Raw genomic sequence first — 19,609 nt, 5'->3', positions numbered from 1 at the left:
CCTGCCTTCCCTGTTTAAGAAAAAAAGCCTCTTCAGCCTGTTGGGACTTGACACGCTTCCTCCTTAATCATCTGCAGCCACCTCCTTCCCTTCCTCTTGCCATTTCTCTGTACCTTGATTCCTGCCCCGCGTGAGAATTTGCAGAGAAGCGGAAGCGCAAGCTGGAGTCCTCCTGATAAAGGGTTGTTCTGCAGCTGGGCTGGGTTAGAGAGGAAAGATTCGCTGGCAAGAACCTTGGCAAGAGTTGTCCTGACATTATTCTTTCCTAGGCTGTCATCTAGAATGAAGTTCCTTTCTCCTAACCTCTCATGTTACATTTTTAGGGAACAAAATGATAATGGCAAACTCAAAACCTTCTTTGTCTCCCTCTGTGCCTTTGGCTGCTTAGGATGACAGGCAGAGTGTTTAGCAGTTGAGCCATTGTGTCTTCCACATTCTCTACAAGCGCTTTGATTTGTGGATGTGTTAGTAACCTTCTTTTCCATGGGGCTGGAGTTCCAGGGCTGGAGTTAATTTGGGTCTGCACTCTGGTCTCCCTGCTGCCGAAACTGCAAGGGAACAAACGTGTGGAGTCCTGCCGTTTCAGTGATAGTACCTAGAGCGTTTGTAATGCAAATGGCAGAGGTACCCGGCGTTCCTGAACTCTGGGAGCTGGTGAGTTAAATTGTACTGTTGTTCACTCCAGACAAAGCCCAAGTGCTTAGCAGAGTGTTTAGATCGCAGACATTGATAAGACTGGAATGTCAACCCAAACCCAGCACACACTTTGTGCTCTGCCTTGATGTAAGCACCAGCCTTTCTGCGGGATTCCTGTTCCAAGGTAACACGGCGGCTGTTTTACAAGCTTGCTGAGTATCGCTGCGAAGGAGATGATGCGTCTCAGTGGTGCTGGAAAGCAGCCATTTGACACAGACGTCTAGGATAGCACATGAAGAATTACCTAACTTCCTGGAAGCATTTCAGGGTGGTAAGATGGCTGCCTGGGAGGTGTGCCTGCCTTCTGAAGGACCTCTCTTCCCCGTCATGGTTTGAATTTGTGTTTCTAGTGAGTTTCCTGGTCCCGTTTGTGTGTCTGCGTAGTGCAGAAGCATCTCACAGAGCCATCTGTTGTTGGCTGCCATGAGCCACTTTCCACCACTAGCCTGTTTATCTGAAAATGTCTGATAGTCCCCACCACAAAATGTGGTGCAATGCCTTTTCTGGGTAAAGAAGCTCAACTCCACATAGTGGGTTTGCTGGCACTTTCGTTTTGAGGCTCACTGCTGTCTCATCTCCTGGAAATAGGATTTATGAACGTGGGGGCTGGAGCTGAAGCAGTTTGTTCAGTTTTCTTGGTCAATAATTAATAACATTAACTGTTCAGAGAATCGGACAGGGTAATGTTCTCTGGGCTGTCACTGGAGGCAAACAATCTGGGGAAATCTGGAAAAATCCTTTTAGAAGTAGCCTGGGGAGTCAAAATCTCACTGGGGGATTAAAGTGGAACTGTTTGGTTCTGGCTCTACTGACGAGCTGTGCTTGTCAGCGCTTTTAGGTGCAGTGAACGTTTGCCACGCTGAGTCTGAAACAAAACGGCTCCACCCCAGCTCTCCTGTAAATATTAGCAGGTGGCAGCAGATCAAGGGTAGTTTCATCCATTCTGCTGTTTTATGAGCTTTCACTTCTGTGTTCTTCCCTGCTTTTCACTTCAGAGCAGAAAGCATATGGCTAATTCTGTTTGTGCTTTCCCTGAAATACGTTCTGGGGTGCTGATGCTATTTTGGGACAAAAGCAGAAGGCTGGTTACCGTCCTCGGGCTGAAATTCCAGGGTTATCCTGTGTGGTCGGAGCAGTAATTGCTTCTAGTGGGCTGGTGCACGGTGTTAATAGACAGTAGTTTATTTTAAAAACATTTTTAAAAAAGGAAAGAAAAAAACAACCACCAAAACAAACAAAACCCCAGTTCTGATAACAGAAAGTTAGCATGCTCGTTTTCTTGCTGACTTGAATTTGTGACTCAAATCAAGTCATGCCAGATTTCAGTCTCACAGCTATCTGGCTTAAGAGGAAGGAAATTATTCAAAAAACATTTTGCAGAGTTTGCCATAAAAAAATGTTTCTGTTTTCATTTTCCCTACTTCAAAATAGCGCAGCAGTTTCATGGAAGCTCCCCTTCGTGCCCTGTGCTCCTATCTCTCCTGGGGGCTGGGACCTTCCTGGAAGAGGCCGTGCGTGATCACGACCTGCTTTTTGTCCGCCGGACGGAGCCGGCATGTCATTGCTGTTCCTAGGGGGGTGCCTCACAGGGAGCCTGGGCTAAAGGCATCCACGCCACGGTTCCAAGGGGATATGGTGGCACCGTTATGAACCAGAATATTTTAGTTTTAGGAAAGCTTGTTTTGGTTCGGGAATTTAATGCTTTTTGGAAGGAAAGAGATGATGCTCTTTGCCTGTCCTTTCAGACCTGCCCTCAGATGTTTGTTTCTGGAGCATCTTACGGAGGTTGTGGAGAGGTCTCTGTGTGGTTGTGCTCTTCTTGACTCTGAGTTCTTCTTTTTGTGAGTGCTGTAGCAAATAAATTTGTCTTTACACGTGGCTAAAAGTTGGAGCAGATGTAGCTCGGTTTCACTGCACAAACCACTTCTGCAAAGGATGTGTTTTTTCTTCCTTACATCATGTAATGCTTGGAGGAAACACAGGCTTCTGGCTGAAGGCTGTTGATGAACCGTCCCAAACTTCTGATAAGTTTAAGAGATGCTGTGTCCTGCTGCTAAGTCTGTTACGGCAAAGGTGCTGCTACGTAGTCCCTGCCCAGTGACTTCAATGCCTTGCTGAAGCTCAGAGCGCGTTTCTGCTAGTCTTGTGGGAAATCTGCTGCCTCCCACCATTACATGGAAGTCTGTAGGGCTGCCCTTGCAGAGAAGGCTTGATGCCAGTGTGTATTAAGACCTGCTACTGAAATGCAGGTCACTCGCAAGGTGGCAAGCTGGAGGCGTACCTTCCTGAGCGTTCCCAGATGGCAGAGAATCTTACTCTTTATGCCAGGTACCAAACCTACCTAAAAAGCATCACAGCTGGCTGCTGGCTGCAGGTGTCAAAGTTGTAACTGATGCTGATGATTTGCTGGTGGTGGTGACTGATGTGGGGAGATAAAATCGATCTTGGAGCAAGCACCGGTAGCTGCTGTTGCACTAAGCAGGCGAAGGCAGAAGTTGCAGACAAAGCTTGCATAGGAAGTAGGTTGCATCATTGCACCCCTCTGATAATAAGGGTCTTTTTCCTTTCCAGTATGGTGCATCATTATTGACTCCATTAACATGGGAAGCCTGCATTTCTGCTGCATTTGAATGTAGTTTCTGGCTTTTGCTCTTTTTTTTTTTTAACAGTATTTATGCGATACAGAATGATGAGTGCCTTCTGTGGAATTGGGCCCATCCAAAGGCAGCCCAGCTTCTGCACCATGTTTTGAGATGTGAGATCAAGGGAATGGAGAGTTTCTACGGTTCCTAAGAGAGATCAAGGGAACAGAGAGTTTCTTTTTAGAGCCTTGCTCTACCGAGCCTCCTATGTCAACAGGCCCATTTGGGTCTGGAGAGTATATATGGCTGTGGGAGAGATGGAAAGGGGCAGAGGATGGCAATAAATGCCTTCATAACCTCCTCCCTGAACAGAGAAACCTTTTTGCACCCCAAATTGCCAGTTTATTTTTTTTATTCAGAGTCTAATAAGATTTTTTTATAACTTGTGTTGAAGATATAAATTGTCCTCACGTTCTTGTTAGTGAAATTTGGCTTCTTCCAAAACAGTCTGTTGAACGTGTCATTCATACAGAGTGATGTCATCCTGTGTACACTTCGGAGGTTGTTCAAAGGACCTTGACTTTCAGGATTTGTGGCATTTAACCCTTTTAAAAGTGGCAGTATGGCAGTCGCCATTTTGTTGTTGGGGGAAGCGTTAACTGCAAGTGCCAGAAATTGGACTAGGATTATACAGAATTTGTTGCAAATTCAAGAATCAGGAATCCTGGGTACAGTTACCACCTCTGTTAGTTATGGTTGCTTTGGAGAGGAGCATGGGGGAAAGATGAAGTAGAAGGAGCTTAGCTGCTGCAAGACAGCAACTAAATGCATCCCAGCGGCAATCTGGCTTGACTCTGAGACTTTATACTCAAGGTTACTTTCTGGAAAAGAGTGCAAAACTTGGCTTGCTATAACTTTGTTTCTGTTCCTCCAGACCAGGGTGCACTTGATGGGGCCCAACCAGGTAGGTAGATGTTTTGTGATGCTGTAGATCATGGTATTCCTTCAGCATGACCGTGGCCTGTAGCTGGGTTATCTCAGGGGAGCCCAAACTTTGCTCAGCCTTGGGCTGTGCTGGCAATTTTTCAGGAGTCCAAAGGCTGTACAAAATTGTCGTCTGAGGACTGCACCTCTGCCTCAGGCACAGCAGAATCACCTGAGCCAAATTTGGCCTGCGGGCTTTACTTGGGGCACTTTGGGGCTCTCGGGTCTCAGTGTAAATCCTGTTCCTCTTCTGGTGGTGGCCTGCTTGGAGCAGTTCAGTTCGAACACAGAGGTACCTCGTTGTCATGTGTGCTTTAGAAGTTCATCCTAGGATTGCTTCCCATTCCTTCAGACGATCTGCTGCTGCATGCACTTACTGTGCAGCTGGCACTGAAATTGGATTCTCCAACTGAAAGCTACTGTTACCAAGTTCTTCCCCCTTTGGCTGCAGAGATGTTGTGTTTTGGTAACCTGTTCCTTATTCCAGCCCGAAGCTGTGCTAGACTGCTCTGTGCTTGCTGAGCATTTGTTAATAGTCTGGCCTTCAGCCCCAAGCCTTAAGGATTTGGCTGCCAGTGCTTTCATACTTCTCGGTGTAGATCAAACTCTTGTACGAAATTCTTACTGCTGTTTCTGAACAGCAGGCCAAGATCTTCACACAGTCCATGGAAATGCTGATCCTCATCACACGGGTTCTTGTCCACCATTTGCTGTGGGAGACATCCTTCGTTTTACATTCTTTAATCTGATCCTTTAGGTTGTGGGGTTTTGTTTTTTGTTTTTATTTGTTTTTTTTTTTTATCAGTTAGGGCTTTAGTCACTTGATAAGGCTTTATAATTCTGGCAGTGTTTGGATATTGGGAATATCTAGGTATAAGATGTCATGTATTAAAATGCTGCTACCTCGACCTCCTTACTTTCGTTTCTTGAGAGGCTACATCCATGTTGGAATTCCTCGGTCATCTAAAATCTACTGTGGATACTTAAACACTGCACTGTGTCATAAGTTTGGCACGAACCTGAAATTGTATTAGAGGAGTTCTTTTTTTTTTACTGATGGTGGCTCTGATAAGCATCCTAAGCTTTGTGAAACTTGTGTAGTGTTCTAGATTTCTGTAGCGATGTCCCCTCCTTCTCCCTGAACTGTCAGCTTTGTTGCTTTACTGACAACACTAGCTTTTCACAGAACCACAGAGTGGTTTGGGTTGGAAGGGACCTTAAAGACCATCAGGTCCCAACCCCTGTGCTGTGGGCAGGGACACCTTCCACTAGAACAGGTTGCTCAAAGCTCCATCCAGCCTGGCCTTGAACACTTCCAGGGGTGGGAAGTGTTTGGTGGCAAGTTTTATCTGTCTGCATTCTCTCGGTATCAAAGTACCAGGATCGATCTTCTCACTTGCATCTTTCATCGAAGTGGGATCCTCAGCTGAGGGTATTTGGTGAATGAACAGGGTCCTTGAACTGCAGTTTTACTGGTAGCATCAAATCGTGTCAGAAAAGCTGACCGATATTTTTCAGGAGAAACACCTAGAAATACATAGCAGGATTTGCAAGTCAAGCGTGTATTTTCCATGTTGGTTGTACAGATTTGTTTAGTGCGGAGTCCTGTCTCAGGACAGTACTGCTGCCTTGATAGGAATTTCTGCTCTGGCACGTTTGCTTTGCTGCAGGTTGAAAACATTAGCCTTGGTGATTAAACTTCAGCTGTTCTAGGAGCATGGTCCTACACTGATGGTTTGGAACCGCAGGAATGGTGTTCTCACCCCATGTCTCAGGAGTGCATTGGAAACACTGCTCTTCAGATGGGAGTTGAAAATGAATTTGGGCCTTAAAAGCACCACAGCAACGTTCAGGAGAATCAGCGCATCTCAGTGCTACAAGTCAATATCTATTTAGATGAGCAGCAGTCTTGACTGGTAGGCTCTGCGTGTTGGCTGCTGTCCTGCTCTTTGTTGTTTAGAAAATAATAATTCTGAATTCCATCCCATAGGGGGGTCATTGAATTCTGGAGTACACTGAAAGCATGTTTTATGCATGAAAATGCTCACAAAGGTATGCACTTTGTTGGGGTGCTCTGTGAGTGCTAACATATATAATTGCTTCTTTGTTGGTTTGTTGTTAACTATTGCTGAGCATTTCTTGTCTGGGAGAGGTAGCAGACAGCCTGAGAATCCGAGCAGCTACTTCATGGTCTACAGTTGTGTTGAGTGGAAACTTCAGGTACTTGCAATTGCAAGCAAGGGGTGAAAATGTAGATACATAAGATGAATATTGCAAACAAGAGGACGAACAGTACAAGGGATGGAGCATCTGGGAAAGATCAAACATGATAAGGAACCGCTCAGTCGGAGGCACAGAGGTCACCTGGAGGCAGTTTCCTCTGGCAACCAAGAATGCATGGAATAGGCTTTAGGTTCTTGTTTATAAACTGGAACCAACTGATTGTTCATCTTTGATGCTCAGGAGCTGAATTTTGTACCTGGAGAAACCAGACTGATCTGATATATATCAGGTGGAAGCAGGATTGGCATTCCGTGGTTTCGAATGTTTGTGTTGACAGGCTGAGCTCAGTGTGGTGAAACTGGTGTGAAACTCACAACTCAGTAATGGGTGTGCTGGTTCCCGTGTAGTTCTCATGCAAAAATTCATTCATATTTGGAAGGCAAAACAGGCCACTCCTTTTCCAGTGATCCAAGGGACTGTAGGTAATCTTTTGGTGTGCTTGGCCCTGTAAATAATCCAGGGGAAACATGCCACCTCCCCTTTGGCAGAATCGTGGATTGTCTGTTTTTTCTTTTATCAGCAATCCCAGACCTCTTCAGCAAGGCTGTGTAAGAAATGAGGTTCTAGACTTTGCACAGGCCCTGTTGAAGGCTTTCATGTCATTCTGGAGGAAGGTGCTTAAGGTATTTGGTTCCTGACTTGTGATTTGTCCAGCCTGGAAGTCAGCGCCCAGGAGCCCGAGCTGGGTGTGCAGCCACCTGCAGCATCACATGAAGATGGAGCTGTACTGCAGTTCTCCACAACCAAGGCCTGCCTTGATCATCTGCTTCATGCCCTCGGACCATCCACGTCAATCTGAATTGCATCCTGTTAACTGAAGACAGCACCTGCTCTGTCTTTGACACAGAGCTGTGAACTGCACGGATCGGTGGGCTTTGTGGCCGTTTTCTCTCATCACTACAAAACTCAGCAGATTCTCAGGTGCTGCCATCTTCCTGCTGCTCTGTGCAGGCAGGATCCTTTGTCTTCCAGATGGTGCCGTACAAGTGGTTAAAGACCACTGGGTAGAGTCACAGTTTGCCATATCCTCTTGCCCAGAATTTTCTACCCTGCATCTTTGTTCTGTAGACAGCTCATATGCATTTGACCCAGCCCTAAAGCTCACAGCAAGCTACCAAGAAACTCTGGGCTAGGCAGAGAGTGGGCTACCGTGGGATATGCAATGTGATGTTGGTCTCGTGGCCTGGCTGTGCCTGTATCTGGTTGTTCCAGACGATCCTTGCATCACTCTCTTCTAGTCCTGCTTTCTGGGTCATGTGTCCTCCCTAACTGCCCCCACCTGCGCATGTGTATGTCAGTGCGATGGCCTCTGCCAGCCTCTCCTGGTCTGTACCTGGTGCTGCCTCAGTGTCCCTAACCTTTGTAGAGGCTCTGGCTTGTGTGCATCAGTAAGTTCTGTCTCGTGCTGCCTGCTGAGTGACTTGAAAGTGAGACTTGCAAGGGAAAAACAGAAGTGAAAAAGCAGAGGGAATCTGCTTCTGGCCAGGGTAGGGATAAAAGATGGGCTTAGCAGCTTCTTAATGTTGTGGCTTGTGTATGTAAATTCTCTGGCTTCCTTTTGCTGCAGCAAGTGGTCATCTGTTACAAACAGGCATTGTTCCTGGAAGCCTCAGGTTTGCTCTCCTGGGGTTTAGTTTAAGATCTCAGTTGCTGCACGGCAAGTCTAACCGAGCAGTATTTGGGCACTGGAGCCTATGCAAGGGGGAGGAAACAGCTGCATGCTCTGAATACTGTAAATCCAGCATGGGGAAAAGGATATCTTTCAGGAGGGATGATGTACTACAGGGCTATCCTGCATAAGTAGAGATCTTTGCTGCTTTCTGTGATGTGGTCTGAATGGGATGGTTGTGCTGTAGGGGAGGGAGGAGGGTGTTCTTGAATATAGCCTCAGTAGCCCCTTTCACTGCTCTGTGCTCCTTCTGATTTGACAAGAAAACGTAGCTCTCAGAGCAGGGTGAATAGCCAGAAAGACAAGAAAACTTTAACCCTTCGCACTAAAGGAACAATTTCACCTCCACCAGTGCTTAAAAAGTAAGTCATCCTTATAGAAATGAATTGGGGGGGGGGGGGTGTCCATCTGGAAGAGAACCAGATTTCCCTCAAACTCTGCATATCCAAATGATTTGTGACCTGGTTCTCACTTATCTAAATCCGTCAGTTCCCCCAGCATGTCCGCTAAGCTTGTCCGTGCCCACCTGCTTGGGTTTTGTTCATGGCGCTGGAGATCTCTGCCGGCAGAAGTACTCTATGTATGAAGAGATGCTTCGGGGAAAATTTGGCTCAGTGTCTCTGAAGTCTCAAGAGGTGGCTGGGAGCATCCTCCCCTAAGATGATGAGGTTGCTTTATGGGTTATTTGGCTCCATTGTGGTGGGGACTGTTTTCTGCTGGGGTTTTGGCACAGAGTTGACTTGGTTGTGCCACACTTGGCAGCTCCTTCCGTTTCAGAATGGGAAACTGCAACTGTAGATGGAAAAATCTAGGAAGCAGTGAAGAGCGGCTTGTTCTGCAGGCTCCTTTGGAGAATCTGGTGGGGCTAACCTTGTCCGTGTGTAGAAGAGGCTTGTGATGATGCTTGCTTCTCGTCTCTGGGATGTGGCTGGGACTGCCTGTTTCTGGGAATTTCTTGGTTTTCGGGATATGAAACTGCTTTGTTCTGTGTGCAGGATGGCGCTTTAGGTGAAACAAAAGCCACACGCACCGGACCATGAGTGGTCTGGGGCTGTGTGCAGAAGGGGAGGAGTGGTTATTGTGCCTGTGAGGGGCAGTTTTCCTGTGCCTCCCTATGCACACATACAACAGGAGCAGGCCCTCGGGAGCAGTGTTGCAGGACTAATGCTCTGAGTACTCTGCTCTGTACTGGAGGCCTCCATTCCTACATGCTCTGACTCATCCTGGCTTCCAATTCTTCCTCTTCTTTCAGGGCTGGAGCATGGACTCTGTTCTCCGTTCACATTGCCAACTTGCCAGGCCCTTGGGGTTCAGGTTTCTGCTCCTAAACTAGGCCCGTGGCAACTCTGCTGAAAATCAGGTTTATCTTTACTGTCAGCTTTGGCAATCTCAATTTCTGCCTTGTTATGGTGGTTTTCCATGCTCCATTACCCCTTTGCTGCCAAGACCACAGCGTAGTCCTGGAACTCCCTGTAATCTCTGGCATTTCATCTGCAGGTGATGACAAATATGGAAGGAAAGTCATTTTGTTCAGTGCCTGCCGGATGCCCCCAAGTCATCAGCTTGATCACGTGAAACTGCTGGGGTGAGTAGTGTCTTCGGAGGCTGCTGTTAACTTCTTAACCCTGACACGATTCCCAGGTACTAGATTCCTGAGGCTAAATCTATATGGAGTGTCTTCTTTTTCTTGACATGTCCTTGCAAAGTGCTCATGTTCATCTTTGGGTATACAAATCCTCTGCTATGGCACACTAAAAAGAGGCCCAAAGGGAGGAAGAGCCTCCATGTGGCAGAGCATGAAGTGAGTTCATCAGCTGTATCTTTTCAGGTACCTGAAATTCACACTGGACCAGTATGTGGAGAGTGATTACACACTGGTGTATCTGCACCACGGCCTGACAAGTGAGAACAAGCCATCCCTGAGCTGGCTGCGAGATGCCTACAGGGAATTTGATCGCAAGTGAGTAGGGGGCAGCAGGCGAGGGTGTAGCATGCTGCTCTGTAGCCTAATACAGGTCTTTCCCCTGCCCCCACCTAGCCTGGTGATCATAATTTACTATTGCTTGTTTCTACTGCTTGTGGAGGTGGGTTTTTGTTTGATGTGGGCTGAATCATGGGATGCCCATCTCTTCCTGAAGTTACGTCCTTTAGGCCAACAGGCAAGCAGCAAAACCAGGAAGTAGTGCAAGTGTGTTAGCACCATTGTATAACTGTTGCTTCTTGGTGAGACTGGTCACTGCTCCTGGGTGAATCCTGGAATAACGTAGAGCGTGCCCTTAGGCTGCTGGGCAGCCTGACACTGCTACCGAACGTGGAAGAGCAGAGGCCATGAGTGGTGGGGAGTGGTGAGGCAGAATCCAAAAGGAATGGAACAGCTGGGATGCCTTAAGCTTGTGAAAAGGTTGGTTCCCCTGCTTAAAGCACAGTTCATCCTTACTTAGCTTCTCTTGGCAGGTACAAGAAGAACATCAAAGCCTTGTACATTGTGCACCCAACCATGTTCATCAAGACCCTGCTGATTCTCTTCAAGCCTCTGATCAGGTAGGAAGCCTCTGATCACCCACATCCTCGGAGTGATGGGGCAATTCTTGGGGGGAGGACACAGGATGTGTCCAGGCTGCCGAGCCTGCCCTGCTGTCTCTTGCCTTATGCTGTCTCCTCCTGTTTCTGAGCTCAGAAATATTCAGATGCAAGAAATACTACCTACAGAATATGCAGATCTGTGCTGCTCCTTGGTTATCCAGGCAATTGGAAGTAATGTGGTGCAGGCTCTGCTAATAATGAAAAAGGAAGTGAGAGTATTGATCCAAAGTATACTTAATTCATCGTGTTGATGCTGAAATCCTAACTCTGTACTCTATTATTTTACTGTGTAAAATAATTGAAGAGTTGTCTCCAGCCTACTGCTGAACTTAGGAAGGAGAAAGCCAGGGCTTTAGGGAGGCTACCTCTGCAAGGGCTTGTAACATGACCTGGAAAGTATTGGCATCTCCTGATAAAATATGTGGAGTTGTAGAGCTGCGTGGGCAACATCTCTGCCATTCAGCCATACTGGCCCCTTTGCCCCATCAATGTCTCTTTCAGACCCCTGCTCTGCTTGCCTGTAAGAAGTCCACCCTTCTGATACTGGATTTCCTGATTCCTCACCTACTACTTGTCTCTTGTTTTTCAGCTTTAAGTTTGGACGAAAAATCTTTTACGTGAACTTCCTTAGTGAGCTGGAGGAGTACGTGAAGCTGGAACAGCTGGGGATCCCGAGCCAAGTGCTGAAGTGAGAGTGCTACCTATCTCCCATTTGTTTAGGGCTCTATGAGAGGGGATTTTACTGGATGAATGGCAAAGGGAAGAAGGGATTATTCCACCTATGCAGTGTTTTTTGAGGAAGTGGTGGTAAATTGCCATAAAGACTGTTGTTTCTCTCCACTGTCTTTCCTGTGTATGCGCCCCAGTGCCCAGTTCTGTCCTTGAGTTATAAAAGCTTCTCCGGTGGAGCGCCCATCATGCCCACCCACCCCTCAGGGGCTTTCTGCAAGCTATTGACATTAACACTGACTTGGACTTTGTGGTGTATGTCTGCTCTGTCTGGGCACCTGCTTTGCTCACTTGGCACAGTTCAGCTCCTCTTTGAGGCTTCCCAAAGTTACCACAATCTTGGTCCAACCACACTGATTACCCGTCCCTCTCACACATCTGCAACTGTCTCGTCACAAACAGTGCTGCCCTGACCTCTTACTTGTGCTGTGATCTTCAGCTACTCCAGCTCTTGATTCCATATATATCTTCCTTTCCTTCTGCTTTTTTTTTCTTTTATTTTCTGGCAACCAAATATTTGTTTGTGTTTCTCTAGGGCTGTCTGTCCTGTTTTTGCATAGGTGGAAGCAGCCATGCTAGACTGGAGGTGTTACTAGTGTGTTAGCAGCGGGTCATGTGCAGTGTTGGGTTTGTGCTCTTTCCTGGAGGTGGACTGGCTTTTTACTCTTCTGTCTTTCCACAGATATGACGAATATCTGAGATCACTGCAGAAGCCTGCACAAGTGCCCCAGAAGCCGACACCCCCACGCCCACCACTGCCAAACCAGCAGTTTGGAGTCTCGCTCCAGCAGTGAGTATCTCTGCATTATGTTGCTTTTGTTCTGACCTGGTGGATATGAGGTTACTGTATTTATAACTGAACAGCTGCAGGAGTGGTTGTAAAATTTCTTGCAGTTTGGACTTGCGACAAAACTATAATCATCCTTCTGAGGAACTCTGTGTCCATGTCCAGATCCTGACTGACTCAGTTCAGTTCAACTCTCTTTGTTCCGGGACTGGATCCTAACCTCCATCCTAAATTAGTATGAGGCTGTTTCTGCAGCAAGGGCTTACCAAGTGAGAAACAAAATAAGGACCATGAGGGCAGCTTTATGCCACTAAACACTTTGTCTAAGCAAAGGAAGTATGTGAGAGGTGGATTGAGGTGTCTTTACAGCAGTGCTATTTTTACTGAGTAGGGCTGCAGATCTTTGTTTTTTTTTTGATATCATAATTACTATTTTAAAAGCACTTCTACTTACCCTTGTACTGATTTCCACCACCCATTCCTGCACAATGACACAGGCAAACACAGATGCTGGCAAGGGATAGTGATACTGGCTAAGTGTTGGAGATATTTTTAACCTTGAGTGTGATTTTGCGGCTGCGGAATGAGGAGGAGCCAGTATTGTGTGTCCAGACAGATCCTCTGAAGCAATGTGGGAACACATTCCCCAGCTTCAACACAACATTTCCAAATGTAATCCCTGTGGTGCTGTGTGCCTGAGCCTGGTAGTGGCCTGATGAGGGGTGCACACCTCCATACCATAAAGTGGTACAGACTGTCCGAGTGAGGGTGGCACGAATGCCTCAGCATCACCAGGCCTTCCTTGACGGCTCCTGTGTTGGTGTGTCTTCCATTACAGGAACTGGGTGGATAAGCTTATCCCATGTATGTCTGTGTCAGCTTCTTTCTGCCTTTTCCCACAAGAGGGAAAGACAAAAGGTAGTTTAACTCTCTTCACCTGGTTTGTAACTAGCAGCCTTGCCTTCTGGGAACTCCATTGCCCTGGTGTCTACATGCTATGATTTTTGTGGAAGATAAATATTGCTGTGGTGTGGTAATGATCCCAGACTTGCTCCAGTGAATGACAGCACGATGGGTGAACAGGAGAGAAGGCAGGAATAATGGGTGAACTGGGGGACTGGGATAGCAAGATCCTGAGTGCCAATCAAAGGCAGTGCTTGTGTGGGCAACTTCAGGTCTCAGGGGCTGCAAGCAGGGCAGGGAGAATGAGTCATTTGTAACCTTTTGTCTTTTCCCACAGTCTAAGGGAGAAGAGCCCTGATCAGTCTCCTGTTCCTCTGGTGGTCAGAGAGACCATTGCTCATTTGCAGGAGCATGGTAAGTGTTAAAGGGAAGCTGCAACCCCTCTTAATTTCACATTTGGTGGCCTCTCCTCCACTCAGTTCCCATCCAGTGTGTGGTGAGAAACAGCAGAGCAGCAATCTAGAATAAGTTGTAAAGGCCTGTCCCAGGGGGATAAGCCTTCAAGAGACTGTGCATTTTCATGGCTTGGAAGAACTTTTTCTCTTGGTTGTTCATACTCCCACTTGTATAAGAGTAGCAAATGCTACTTGTACCATTTGCCTGCTGCTGGAGGCAGGAAGAATTGCAGTTCTATAAAAAAGGGACGTGTTGGCAACTGTCAGAACACCATACAGCATGGATTTATAATTGTTAAGAGCAGCGTTCCTAGAGACTCCCACATACCTGATCTTTTTTCTCCATCTGCTCTCACTTGACAGCTCTTGCAACAGAAGGGATTTTCCGGAGATCAGCCAATACACAGGTTGTCAGGGAGGTCCAGCAAAAATACAACATGGGTGAGTGTCCGAGCGCAGCAGAGCCCGTCTCACTCTCTGACTCCTGCTGTCTAGCTAGAACGGTGTTGGAGCTAGTCCAGCATGGCTCTTCACTTTCTCTGATAGGACTCTAGGTGAGGCCCCATCGGGGGAAGACCTGAGTTGCAAGGAAGAAGCATCTGACACTGTATAGTATTTCTGCTGTGTGGAAAGCATAGTTCTTCCCGCTCGTGTTTCCTACACTGCCCTTTTCCTTCCTGAATATTTCCTTGTTTCTCAGGGTAGGGTATACCATGTTTGTCTAGTTATGCCAGAGGGACTGAAGATGACAAGCAAGAAACCTGGTCATCTGTTTGGTTTGCTATTTTCTAAAGAGTTAGTGATGGATTCAGCAGTGCTTTGCATATGCTTTTGGGACACATTTTTTCACTCTGTTAGAAGATCTCGTGCTTCATTATCCTCTTACGTTCTTTAAAATGCTGCTCCCCCAGTTCTGGGCTCTGACCATCGTGTCACATTCTTTGGAGGAGATCCTGCTTTGGCCAGTGAACGCTGAATCTCTGCTTTACTTTCTCAGGTGTGCCGGTAGATTTCCAGCAGTATGAAGATGTCCACCTCGCCGCTGTGATTCTCAAGACCTTCCTGAGGGAGCTACCCGAGCCCCTCCTCACTTTTGGCCTCTACAGCCATGTTGTCAGCTTCCAGAGTGAGTTGTAACAAGAGTGTGCTATACCCTGCATGTTGCATTGGCCAAAGGCAAATCTTCCAAACCACCCCTATCTGTGAAAGGGCCAGTCCTGCATGGGATACCCTATGGCTGCAAACTGGGCTTTCACTGGGATGTGTGCTGAGGTATTCATCTTTTGCGTGGAGAGGTGAGAATTTCTTATGGACCTGCTTGTCCCATCTCTTCTGCGTTTTAGGTGTGGAGGAGGAGAATCGCGTGGATGTTGTTCGCAAAACACTCCAAAGTCTGCCAGAAGAAAACTACCAAGTGCTTCATTTACTGACAGCCTTCCTGGTGCAGGTGAGCTGCTCTGATACTTGGAAGTTGTCTTCTGATTCAGTTGCCTATGCCTTGCATCAGCTTTTTGCCTGCCTGCTCCCTCCTTCCCTTTGAGAAGAAATAAGTCTTAAGCTAGGAGATGGCCTCTCTCTCCCTTATGTTCCTCTTACATGGGGTCTCACGACTGAGAGGTGCAGGCAGGCATTAAGCCAGTGTGATCTGTAGCAGGGAGGCCGAAAGCTCCCCGGAGTGGAGATACGAGGGAAAAAATAACCGACTAGAAGATTGGACTAGGAGAGGGGTCACAGATCCACCCTACTTGCTGCTGCTATGGAAGCCACTGCAAGGCTTTTCTAGCCAGAGGGAAGATCATTTTGGTTAATAATGATCTGGACTGCAGAGGTACTGACTGGCAGTGCTCCTGGTCCTATTATCATATGGCCTGGTTGTTGAGCCATAGTGGGATGGGGGAAGTGGCAAGATGTTGCTCCTCACCTCCAGAATGCTAAAAGTCCTGTGTTTCCCCCAGCCACTTTCTGGCAGTGGGTCTTCAGCTTCTGCCTGCCATCCTCCTTCCACTGACCTGGAGTGTCTGCCAGCTCTGGCTTTGGGGAGGGTAGAGGGCAGCTGCTCTGTTGTTCTGTAGGATTCACAATGGTCTCTTTTCTTCCCACGTAGGTCTCTGCTCACAGTGACAGAAACAAGATGACAAACACCAACCTGGCGGTTGTGTTTGGCCCGAATCTGCTGTGGGCCAAAGATGTAGCCATCACCCTAAAAGCCATCAACCCCATCAATACCTTTACCAAGTTCCTGCTGGACCACCAGAAGGAGCTCTTTGAGAATGTGGAGGCCTGAATCCAGGCCGGCCCACTCCAGCACACTGTGCCCACCTTCCCACCTTCCTTCCCACCTTGTCTTGGAGCTGTGACCAAGCTGTCTCCAGTGCAAAGGGACCATTGCTCCCCTGGGTGATGAGCAGAATGAGGGCTGTGGAGATGGTGGAGAAAGTGTAAGTAAGCAGCAGATCTCTTGCATCAGGTGGGGACGGGAGCTGGTCTCCCGGCTGCTGGGTGGAGTCCTCCCTAACCTGCCAGTCTGTGCAGCTCCTCCAGGGCTCATCACCAGCCTGCTGCCCTATAAGATGACCTGCCTTCCTTTCCTCCTTCCCTCACGTGCGTTTTTTCTGCCCTCCTGGTCCCTTCCTCAGCAAAGATCTTTTTTTGTTTAATCTCCCAACAGCCCCAGCTCGCTCCCCTTGCCTCAGCTGGGCTATCAGGGCTAGGGCAGACTCGCTGGGTTTGTGGCAGAGGTGTTCTTGCTGTGAGTGCCATCTTTCAGCGCTGAACATGCATCCTGCCATCTCCCAGAGGCACCTGAAGCACTGAAGGGAGCAGGCAGCCCTTGTGCTTCATGTAGCATCGTGTTCTGCACTTGCAAACACCTCTCCAGACCCACGGCTTTGACCAGCAAGTGAAAGACAGGTTCCCAGCACGTGGGCTGTGTAGACCTGCCAGACTGCAACACAGGGAAGCTGAATTTAGCCCATATTCCTCTGGGGTCACCCACTCCAGATACTCTACAGCTTTTACTGGGGTGAGGTTACTCCTGTAGTTACCCAGCTCAGGTGCTGTCCCTCCAGCAGCATTTCCAGCCTGGCTGGGAAGGTTCATGCCAGACCTGGCTGTGCAGGGGCCTGGCTGGGGTCCTTTCACAGATGGGAGGCTGAATTGCAAGGAGAAAGTGCCCTGGTGGCACTGAACTGCTGAACACTATGAAGATCGCTGCCTTTCCCTGTGGCAGCAACACGAGGCCTCTTGTACTCCTTCAGGCGTGTGTATCTGTGCTGACAGGCACAGACTGCCTTGGTGGTTCTTTTTCCTCTTCAGTTTGAGCAGAACTTTCTCTAGCACAATGCAACAGTGAGCATGGCCGTGAGGGAAGGTCTGGAGACTGGGGCTAACCCTCGCTCTGGAGTGCACCGGGCCTGGCTTAAAGGTTTCTGCCCAGGTGCTGAGCTCTCGTGTGCCAAAGTTGTGAGGGAACAGCTATTCCCTGCTGAGGGCCCTGCCCTCTCCTCCTCGGTTCAGTTTCCTTGCATCCTACCATGGAAGCCTCATCTGATACATCCTGTATGCCCTGGGCATGCCTGGAGAAAACTGGGAGGTCTGCGGGGCAGGTTTAGGGCGGGATGTGCCCAGTGCCTTCCCTGAGCAGTGCATCGCTGTTGGTTTGGGTTGCAGCGTGCTGGTTACCCGAGCTAAAAGTGATCCCTCCCCTTAACCTGGGCCTGAGGGAGCTTCTGAAGTGGGGAGCTTCTCGCCTTATTTCTCTGGTGTATTTACCTTTGTATCTTGTGCCCTGCATGCCTGGGCCAGTCCTGCTCCCTGTTGCATCTGGCCACGGGGACAAATGGTTTGGACCAAACAGAACTCATTTTTTTACAAGCTACTGGATGCTAAATAGGATTTGCCTTCTCACAGCATTTTAGCCTGAACAAAAGTTGGTGCCCCGGCTGTAATGAAAAGAAGCGACCTCTGCTGCGGGGCTGATGGAAGCGGCTGTTTTTGCTAAGCTCTGGAGCGGGGCGGGGTGCAAACACGGGAAGCGTGGCAGGGCAGCGCAGGTCCACCCAGCTGGCTTGGAGGAGGCACGGCGGCTCGTGGGTGGGAACTGGGCATTGCTAAGGCCGGAGCCAGAGATGTGCTAGGGCAGGGCTGGGCCTGGTCCCTTCTAGGTAGGGGGAGCTTTGCCCTGCGGAGGCTACAAGGTTGCTGAGTCTCCCTCCTTCAAGAGTAGGAATCTTCCCTGTTCGGCCAAGATAGGAGCTGTTGCTGCAGCCTGAACAGTTCACAGCATTGTGAAGATCCTCGGCTCCTGGTTCATCTTCGGTCTCTGCTAGAGTAAGTGAGCAGGGCTGGTTTGCTGTGGAGTAGTCATCTGCTCTGATGGACAGTGTGGAGAGAGGTGTACTTGGCCCAGGATTTACTTCAGGAGGCAAGGCTTCCTGGGCACCCTGCGAGGAGTGGGGAGGCTGAAAGAGCCCAGTGCTCAGCACCCGGTGCTCCTTCCCTCCCCTGTTTAGGCTTTAGTAGAGGGGAGATTTGTGCTCCGGCTCTGTCTGCAGCTGACTCTGGCCTTGCTTGCATCTCCCTAGAGGAAAGGCAAACCCAGCTAACTTCTCCAGGGACAAACGAGCTCAAGGCGAGCGACTTGGAACAGCAAGTGCCTGTCTGCTGGGGCACAAGGCCGTGATCCTACGCGCAGCTGCGGCTCTCTGGGGAGGGTGGCATGTTCCAGCCCTCCGGGGCAGCAAGTGCCAGTCCGTGCCCGGTGGCCAGGAGCAGCGCTGGTGTAGCTTAGCTGCTCTCCAGGGGGAGAGCAGGGATCGCTGCAAGTGTCTGTGTTCTCTCTGGAGTTTGTTGGGTGGCTGTTTTTTCTTGTTTTGTTTTTGGGTTTGTGAATTTTTGAAATACTGTTTCCTTTTTTAGCAAAAAGGAGCCTGGTGCACCCCCTGCAGGCAGGGATAAAAGCCTGCTCCAGGTCAGCGCCTGCAGGGAGCAGATTTGGAGGGTGTTCAGGGAGCTGCTACTGCTCGTGGTGGGAAAGTGCTTGAAAATCCTGGAAGGGACCCAGTGTAAATATCCCCTTTCCTCTGAGGCTCCTCATGCTGGAGCTGCCAGGGGCCCTGGAGTAGGCACAGTAACCGGGGCTGCTTTTGCTTCTGCGCTCTGCCCTCCTGAATGCCTTCTTTGGAGAGATCCCTCCTGCGACTTGAGCAAGGAACTGGCCTGGGCCTGCCCGCAGCCTCCGCTGGGTGGGTGGCCGCGAGAGCCTGCGTCTGCCAAGCCCAGGGGATGAAATCCCCTCGCCCGCTGGTCAGCCTCCTGGCGGAGAGCACTGCTGGCTGGGCGCGGGCCTGGCTGGGCTGCTTCTGTCCTCTGCGTGTCGGTGGGGACAGGATCTGGTTAGGGTGCCCGTCTTTGTCATTTTTCTCCTTGTCGTAGAGCAGCCCAAGGTCTCTGGTTTGCCTTTCAGGTTAGCGATGAGCCATTTCTCCCTGCGGGGATGGAGAATTTGCTCCATTCCGCCCCTCTGCTTTTTAGCACCTAGGCCATTCCCCTCTGCTAAGACCGGTGCTGTCTTAACTGCCCCTGGTCACTCCCTGCTCCCTGCCCCAAGCTGCGCTGTGACATCAGAGGTTTTGGGTAGTGCAGAGGGGGCCGCAGCCGTCTGGATGCCTTGTGGCAATGTCTGCAAATTTGACAGAGAGCTGAGTGCCAGTTTGGTCCCTGTCTCCTCTTTGAAGCACAGGGGCCCCTGTGCAAAATTTTTGGCTTTGCTTTTGTTGCTGGTGTTCCCTGCCTTCTTTTCTGTTGACGTTCATTAGGTGCAGGGATGGGGTTTTCACAGTGGTATTGTCACATTGTTTATTTCCTTCTAATCTGCACCAATCTTATATTTCACGGTTTGCACTTTTTGTATTTCAATAAAAATGGAAATGTAATCCCA

General features: G+C 48.9%; 1 protein-coding gene across 5 annotated transcripts in view; it reads left to right on the top strand.

Annotated features, from left to right (window-relative positions):
- The window catches only part of ARHGAP1 (Rho GTPase activating protein 1), a 25,674-nt gene extending 6,065 nt beyond the window's left edge, over positions 1 to 19,609 (top strand). For 4 of the 5 annotated variants that reach the window (XM_066998759.1, XM_048065048.2, XM_048065044.2 and 1 more), the window contains exons 4-14: positions 4,213 to 4,242; positions 9,712 to 9,799; positions 10,043 to 10,174; positions 10,669 to 10,755; positions 11,387 to 11,485; positions 12,209 to 12,316; positions 13,554 to 13,630; positions 14,035 to 14,112; positions 14,669 to 14,797; positions 15,015 to 15,118; positions 15,776 to 19,609. In XM_066998759.1, the coding sequence (XP_066854860.1) occupies positions 4,213 to 4,242; positions 9,712 to 9,799; positions 10,043 to 10,174; positions 10,669 to 10,755; positions 11,387 to 11,485; positions 12,209 to 12,316; positions 13,554 to 13,630; positions 14,035 to 14,112; positions 14,669 to 14,797; positions 15,015 to 15,118; positions 15,776 to 15,955 (1,112 nt within the window). In that variant the 3' untranslated portion in view covers positions 15,956 to 19,609. The remainder of the gene's footprint in view (positions 1 to 4,212; positions 4,243 to 9,711; positions 9,800 to 10,042; positions 10,175 to 10,668; positions 10,756 to 11,386; positions 11,486 to 12,208; positions 12,317 to 13,553; positions 13,631 to 14,034; positions 14,113 to 14,668; positions 14,798 to 15,014; positions 15,119 to 15,775) is intronic. The other variant, XM_066998761.1, reaches the window with a different exon arrangement.

Source organism: Anser cygnoides, chromosome 5, assembly GCF_040182565.1.
Source record: "Anser cygnoides isolate HZ-2024a breed goose chromosome 5, Taihu_goose_T2T_genome, whole genome shotgun sequence".
Classification (NCBI taxonomy): Eukaryota; Metazoa; Chordata; class Aves; order Anseriformes; family Anatidae; genus Anser; species Anser cygnoides.
Note: the sequence above shows the minus strand (reverse complement) of the source record. Positions and strands in the feature narration are given on the sequence as shown.